At 44.3% G+C, this 8,255-nt stretch overlaps 1 protein-coding gene across 1 annotated transcript in view; it reads left to right on the top strand.

Moving 5' to 3' along the window:
* The first annotated feature begins 203 nt into the window (after positions 1-203).
* Positions 204-8,255, top strand: part of LOC122079479 (chorismate mutase 1, chloroplastic-like) — an 18,031-nt gene continuing 9,979 nt past the window's right edge. Inside the window, exon 1 of the mRNA XM_042645996.1 lies at positions 204-572. Within this exon, the coding sequence (XP_042501930.1) occupies positions 391-572 (182 nt within the window). The 5' untranslated portion in view covers positions 204-390. The remainder of the gene's footprint in view (positions 573-8,255) is intronic.

Below are 8,255 nucleotides of genomic sequence, written 5' to 3'. Positions count from 1 at the left end.
AAATCCAAGTGTATATAAATCAACTAAATTACTTTGGAGATTAAGTAGATCTATGGTTAATTTTTCCGAAAAACCTTCTTATTTTGCAATCCTTTTTTTTTAATCCAAATAGATATAGGAAATTGTCCCAAAGAGGGAAAAAAATCAAAAAAGTATTGGACAGTTGTACCTACCAATCCTTTTCCCACACGCCAGACCTACTCCCCCACTCTCCAAAGCTGACGGCTGATGTGTGGGTAGGTGACTTTTGTTCGCTTTGCGTCTACTCTATTTTCCTTCTTCCACCAAAATTTTCTGGGTTCGTTTTGCTTTCTCTTTTGTCGTTCACTTTCTGCGTTTTGTTCCTCTGTTTCTCGTCTCTGCTTCCGATCTGCTTCTCAAACATAAAAAATGGAGTTGAAGCTCTTAAAACCAGTGAGTCCTGCCGTTTCTACTCCTCGTTCTTTCAAATATTCACTCCCAAACACCCTTTTAGTCACTCGGACTTGGCAGAATTCCAACTTCAGATGTGCCCGATCATGGTCACCGAGAAAATGTATTCCAACTGTCCAAGCTTTGGTTTCTACTACCAGGTATAGAAAAGGGGAAAGATATGCTCCTTCTATTCTCATGTAATAATTTAGTTTTGATTTTGTCAAATGCTTGCTTTATTTTTTCGCAATTCCTTGTTAGTGTTTCAATCTGTTCGATGAAATTATAAACTTGTAATGATGGTTTTTCGAATAATTTTGAACTTTTAGTGGTTAGTACTAGTTGACTTAGTTGAAAACTTGAACTTGAAAGCCCCCTATCCAATTGTTGTGATGATTTGCCTTCTTTGTGTTATAGTTTGCTGCTTTCTTTTCGTTTTGGAGATCTATTTGTTCTGCTTTTCCTTAAATTTTGGAAATTGTATGATGAGGGCCGTAAAGCTCAGATGATAATAATTTAGTCACAAGAGGAAAGTATAACTAGCAGTTAAGAACTAGTCACTGGGAGCCCTGCATATTGCTAGAGACGAGCTATTCGATTGGTTTAACGTGGTTAAGCCCATAACTCAATTGGACGATGCTATCTTTGCAAACCATAAGTTCTGGGTACAAACTAATTTGACCCATTATAAAGAAGAGAAAATGAATTGCAGGCAGTATTGTTGTATATGTAAAAAATGGCTCATTTACACATGAGGACATCTCTAATAACATAAATCTGAAATCTAGTCTAGTAATAAATTATAATGTTTTGAAGCATATCTAAAGAGTGAATCTGCTGCATATACATTGTACATTGTCTGCTTGCATGCTTCAGCATGATCATGCATACCAACTGAACTTGTACATGAATCTCCTTGTCCAACATCAAGTTATGGTACTAATACATAAATTAAAGGTTAATAATGTAAAATATATATAGCCGTATTGTTGGACTGACCTCAATGTTGAAATAGAAGCTTTACCTTTATGGTTGAGAATTGAATCTTTACCCAAAAGTAAATTAGTAGGTTGTAGCAAAAAAAAAAAAAAAAAAAAACCCTTCTGGAGAAGGGGAAAAATCCTGTGACTAAACTTGTGTGCTAACGACTTCAAAATTACATGCCTGCCTGAACTATGCCCTCTCCCCCTCCGGTGGCTCCTGCCTTCGGCCCCCTCCCCTGCTCTGAACCTGCTATCGCCTTCTCCAACCCTGTCGTCGAACCTGTTGACCCAATCTCCTCTAACCTCTCCCCAACGCCTTCTCCTTCCTCTCTTACCAGACCCTGGAACACCGTTGTCAGCTCCTCTCCTATACACCCTCCCGCTACAACCACTTCCTCCCCTTCACCCCCTTGCCTCCATCCGTTGGCCACTCCCTCTCCTTCTACCCTCCGTCCTCCCTTAACTCCTCCCCTGTCGGACTATGTCCTCCGGGGCTTCTTGACCCAGAAATCCTCCGATGGAGCAACTGTGTCATTGGTTCCTTCATTGGCAGTCGCCCCCCTTCCCCTTGGTCAAAGCTTCTCTTTCTAGGCAATGGAAACCTTCGGGTACCCTCTCTGCCTTTGTTCTTGAGAATGGCACCTTTATATTTGATTTCTCCTCCCCCTTGGACAAATCCTCTGCCTTGGATGGTGGCCCCTGGTTCGTCGAGAAGAAGCCCATCTTCCTACGACAATGGGACCAGCATATCTCTTTCAAATGTTCTGCCCTTTCCTCCATTCCCCTATGGATTTCTCTCCCCAACCTCCCTCTCCACTTTTGGTGTCCCATTGGTTTGAGCCTGATCGGATCCATCATCGGAAAACCTCTCTACTCCGATAAGAGAACCAAAATAATGGACAGATTGTCCTTCGCCAAAATTTGCATCGAGGTCCAAGCAAGGCAGCCGCTCCCCTCCTTTGTCATTGTAATCGATGGTGAAGGTCACTCCTTCATTCAAGAGGTGCGCTACGACTGGAGGCCTCCCTCCTGTTCCACTTATAATTGCTTCGGTCTCGTTATTGCTGCATGCGGAAAGAACTCTTCCTCAATGGGTACCGACGCACCGCCTGTGGCCAACTCCTCTCTTCCGATGACTTCTGATGGCTCTTAGTTCTTAGTCCAAAGAAAAAGAAAAAGAAAGTAATAATAATACAAATATCATCAAGAGCTCCTCCGTCATCGACCTTGTCAACTCTGGGCTCTTTGAGCTCAGACCATCGTCAGAAACCACGACCGCTGCTATCACCTCCGATGGGAAACTCTGCTTGGACTACTGGTTCCTCTGGGTTGCTTGCGACTATTGGAAAAAACCGATTCTCGAATCTCGAGAATCTTGATGGTGATGGATCCGATCTCTCCTTTTTGCCTCCTCCTAGTCTGCAGACTTCCTCCTCTGCCTCCTACATTTTCGTCTGCAGCCGCTATCTCCTCCTTGCCACCTCTTCTCCCTCTCCCCGAAGGTTTAACCATTCATGTTACTCAGACGTCGTCGACCTCTGTCCCTACTACCTCAAACCCCCTGCTACCTTGCCTTTTAACTCCGTGGAACCCTTTGAACCGGATTCTACATTCTACCCTCTTAAACTGGTCCAGCTTCTTAACACTTTCTCTAAGTTTCCCAAAGACCATCCCCTTTACCCTGAGAATCTATACAACCAACCTGGTGGACATCTCTTTGGCCAGGCCCAACTTACCCACTCGACCATCTGGCCCACCTTAAATCCACCTTACCGGACCCAATTACCATACCTGGCATTTCTCAACCTCCATCTGAAACCCCGCCCTCTAACCTGAACCCGTCTCCTCTTCCGACCACCTCCTGCGCCTTGGTTCACGACTCCTCTATTGTCTGCAACTCTGATTGTGCTATCCTTGAAGGCTAATCGTCTGCAATCTCTTCTTTGGACATCTGTTTGCAGGCTTCCTCTTCATTGCCAACCTTGTGCTGCTTTCCTGGGCCCCTGCCTCAGCCTTCGCGCCTTGGTTCACGACTCCTTTCCCTCTTCTCATGCTTGCTTTGAGGTCCTATGAATTTCGGACCACATCCCTATCTCCATCCATGACCTCCCCTTCCGATCCTTTGGCCCTAAACCCTTCAAGTTCTTCGACATGTGGGTCTCCCACCCTGACTTCCTTTGGTGAGAGATGCTTGGAACATTCTGATCAATCCCTCTCTCCCCTTTCCTTGTCCTTGCCAAGAAGTTGAAGAATGTCAAAGCTTTCCTTAAGCTTTGGAATTCTTCCACCTTTGGTAACATCTCTTCCCGAGTCTGCTCCTGCCGGTATAGACTCACCTCTATTCAATCCAGAATCCAATTTGATCTTCTTAATTCCTCTCTTGCTGCTCAGGAAAAATCAGTATCCTCAAAGCTCTCTCTGCTTCTGAGCCAAGAAGAAAGTTTTCTCCGTCAGAAAGCCCGAATCAAATGGCTTGAGCTTGGAGACTCTAACACTGCCTATTTCCACAGATCTCTCAAAGCCTGTAACATTGCCAACTCCATCCCTAAGCTCATCTCCTCTTCTGGCAATGAGATCCTCAATCCTGAGGACATCAAAGACGAGGCAGTTTAACCACTTTCAGGGTATCCTTCACCCTCCCTAATCGGTTCCTGTCCCCTCTATTCCCCATCTTCTCCTCAATAAATTTGTCCCTGAGGATCAGCTTCCATATCTCCAGTCCATTCCTTCTGATGAGGAAATTTTGTTGGCCATTCTCTCCCATAAGCATGGTTTTAAGTATCGGTGCGTATCGTGCCGTATCGGCCGATACGTATCCGTATCGGTAGGCATCGGCACGATACATACCGATACGCTACGGGGAATTTTGGGCCCCCTTTTACGTATCGCTGTATCGTGCGTATCGTACCGTACCGTATCGGTACCGATATGTACGATACTCTACGATACGAACTTTTGAAAATCTGAAAATTCCCGAGAGTATCGGTACCGTATCGGTATGTATCGACCGTATCGTGCAGTATCGATCCGTATCGCTGTATCGGTACCGTATCGGTACGTATCGACTAAAAATATGAAAATTCCCGTGAATGTGCCTTTTATTGTTTGAAACAAACACTTCAAACTCTCACCAATAGTTTTCTATATTTCTCTTCTTTCTTCCCCTTTGATTCACACACCTTTTTGGAGACTCAAATGGTAGATTGAAAGAAACATTGTCGAAGTGAATGGTTCAAAGAAGGAGAAAAACATAGTCCAAGAAGAACCTTGAACTTGAAAGTTGAAAATTTTGAATAGTAAGTTCTTAAATCTTTACTCACTTTTTTCAATTTTAACCTTAGATTTTCAAGTTTTTTTTACAAATCTAAGGTTCATCATAGGGGTGTCAACCGGTCGGGTCGGTTCGGTTTCGATCGGGCTTAATCGGGCTTAAAGACTTTCAAAGGCTACACCGTGTCTGCCCATTTAACTAATCGGGCTTAGTTATTGAGGGCATGGTACACTTTATATTCGGTCGGTCGGCCTCGGGCTATAATCGGGCCACCTTAATCGGGCTTTAGTCGGGCCTTAATTGGGCTACGGACATGTTTAATGTTGAACGGGCTTTAACCGGTTTTTAAACGGACCCTCTTTAAAATGTGCTCTTATATTCCGGCCCACTCATGCAAACCCAAAAAAATGACAATAAATTAATAAATGATACCAATTATAACCATTATTTAAAATATGAACATGTTTTTACTTTTTAGTTTTTACTTTCTAATTTGGGGGGTAAAATAGGTATTCTACAATCATTAAAGGGTCGGGCTAGGCCAGTGCACAATAGGCCGGTCTCGATCGGGTGTTAAACGGTCGGTCTCGGTCGGGCGCCCGACGGTCCAAGTAGCAAAACCAAGACCGACCGTTTATAAACGGGCCGGGCTCAAGCCCGACACGTTTAATAAACGGTCCGGGCTGGACCGGTCTATAAACGGTCAGTCCCGATCGGTTTAGTCGGTTCGGGCCACGAATTGACACCCCTAGTTCATCATACTTAGAATCACATTTTGTGCATCATTATTACATGAAATCATTGGATTTATAAGGATTTACAAACTTTTTTCAAGAGAAAATGAGGGTTTCAATTTATTTCAAATTTCTTAGATCTACTCATACTCAATGATTAAAAATGTTTAGATTTTTTATATGTTATGTAAAAACAAGTGTTCTACAACTTCCATGGAAATTTTTGATTTTTCTCAAAAAAATATATTTGTCTATCAATACCATACCCTCATCATTTTGAACATTTTCAACTCAATATATTTGTCTATCAATACGATACCCTCCACTTAAGTATTTATGCATTCTACATGTTATATATAACTTTTTTTAACTGTTTTTTTTATGCAAAAGTGTATAAAAATGTGTTCCCTATCTATTTATGTGCGTATCTTTAGCATATCTTAGCGTATCTCCGATACGATACCCTCCGATACGTATCTTAATTTTGACCGACCGATACGGCGACCGATACCGATACTTTAATCCTTGCCCATAAGGCAAACAAGGCCCCGGGTCCTGATGGGTTCAACATGGGATTCTTCTCCTCTTGCTGGAACATTATCCGTTTGGACCTCATCCAAGCGGCCCGCAACTTCTTCCTTAATCCCAACCAGATTCGTAGAGTCAACCACACCTTCCTTTGTCTCATTCCTAAAAAGGAAGGGGCTGCGGTCATGAATGACTTCTGGCCTATTTCTCTTTGCAATTTGATCTACAAATTTGTGGCCAAAATTCTCTCCAACAGAATAAAAAAAATCATTGGCATTCTTGTTAGCCCTAACCAATCCGCTTTCATTGCGGGTAGGAACATTGCTGACAACATCATGCTCTATCTTGAGATTGTGGATTTGACGGCAAATCTCATTCCTCTGCTGCCCTTCTCAAGATTGACATCCACAAGGCTTTCGACACTCTGAGCTGGGACTTCATCTCTAAAGTCCTCACAATGTCTTTCCTCCCTCCTTTGTTCACTGGATTCGTTGTTGCATTTCCTCTCCATGTTCTCTGTCCTTGTTAATGGCTCCCAGATTGGGTATTCCCTCTTAGTTGGGGAATTAGGCAGGGGTGCCCTCTCTCTCCCTTCCTCTTCTCCCTCTCCCTGAAGGTCCTATTTAGATCCATCCAGACTGCCACGAACCTCTGCCTTATCTCTCCCATTCCCAAGTGCAAATCCCTTCATCTCATTCACCTTGCTTTTGCAGATGACATCATGATCTTCTCCAGAGCTAGTCCTCTCTCCATTTCCACCATCATGGATTCTCTTCGATCCTTTGAGACTCTCTCTGGCCTCAAAGTCAATCTCCTCAAGTCTAATCTTTTCCTTTCTAGAGTCTCCTTTGACTCCCAAAACATTCTGCTTAGTTTGACTGGTTTCTCCCTTGGCTCCCTTCCAGTTAAATACCTTGGCCTCCCCCTCATTTCCTCCAGGCTCTCCTCTCACTTATGTTCCCCCTTGCTTGACAACCTGCGTAGTAAGCTTAAGCTCTGGAGAGGCAAGCTTCTCTCTTATGTAGGCCATCTTACCCTCATCCGCTCTGTCCTTCAATCCCTGTACATCTACTGGTCCAGGGTGTACTCCCTCCCCTCTGCCACAATCAAGGACATTGAGGGCATCATCTACTCCTTCCTCTGGAAAGGAACAGATTCCTCCAGATTTCTCCATCCTCTTAGCTAGAGCAAGGTCTGTCTCCCCAGAGCTAAAGGAGGCCTTGGTATTAGGAGAATTAAGGATGTCAATTTTGTTGGGATCCTTAAACTCATTCGGAAAATTGCATCCAAGCAGAAGAGCATCTGGGTGGACTGGATTCACTCCTACCTCCTCAAGCACCACTCCATCTGGACTTCTCCAATTCCTCAGGACTGTTCTTGGGTATATAGAAAATCCTCTCCCTTCGTCCTTTAGCCTTAATGCCATCTCCTTCTCCCTAGGTAATGGTCAATCCACTTCCTTATGGATGGATCCTTGGCATCTGGCTGGTATCCTTGCCTCCTTGGTGTCTCCTAGGATCATTTACTCTTCTGGCATCCCCAAATCCGCTTCTGTCTTTGCTATTATGTCCCCCTCTGGCTGGTCCCCCCTCCCTCTGCTCCCCCCTTTTAGACCTCTGGTCCTCCCTTCCTCCTCTTTCTCTTGGCCACCGGGGTACAGATGATAAATGCACATGGATTCACTCATCCAATGGGATCTTCTCTTCCACCTCGGCTTGGTCCTTCATCTGCTCCTCTGGTTCTGTGGTTCCTTGGCATAACCTTGTTTGGTTCAAGGGCCACATTCCTCGCCACTCCCTTACTCTTTGGAGATGCTTTTCCTATTGCCTTCCTACCCAAGCGTTTCCCATCTACCGCCAAATCTCTGCCTCCCCTTCCTGCTTCCTCTGTCCCCATAACTCTGAAGACATCCCCCACCTCTTCTTCTCCTGTCCCCTCTCTAGTTCCATCTGGAATTTTGTTCTCTCTAAATGCTGGCCTGTCTGGAGGCCTATTCTTCCTTTTGATAGAGAATAGATTTGGGTTGACATGACCTTCTCTGGATCCTGGATCCTAGATCTGTGATACTGTTGGAAAGTTGGCCTTCTCTGCTACTATCAATCATATTTGGATGGAGAAAAACATCCGTAGATAGTCGTCCAAATCCCGCTCTCTAGATAAGATTTGGAATGCCATCTCCTTTGATGTAACTTCCAAAATCCAATCACTCCCCCAAAAGTCTGTTTCCAGTTCCCACAAGAACAGACATATCATTGCCTCTTGGAACCTCCAAGTTGATACCATTCCCCGTGCCTAGCCCTCCACCCCCTTTTTTTTTCTGTATCCCCC

The sequence above is a fragment of the Macadamia integrifolia genome, chromosome 5 (assembly GCF_013358625.1).
Source record: "Macadamia integrifolia cultivar HAES 741 chromosome 5, SCU_Mint_v3, whole genome shotgun sequence".
In the NCBI taxonomy this organism is placed as follows: Eukaryota; Viridiplantae; Streptophyta; class Magnoliopsida; order Proteales; family Proteaceae; genus Macadamia; species Macadamia integrifolia.
The sequence above is the reverse complement of the archived record's forward strand: the minus strand, read 5'-3'. Positions and strand labels throughout refer to the sequence as shown.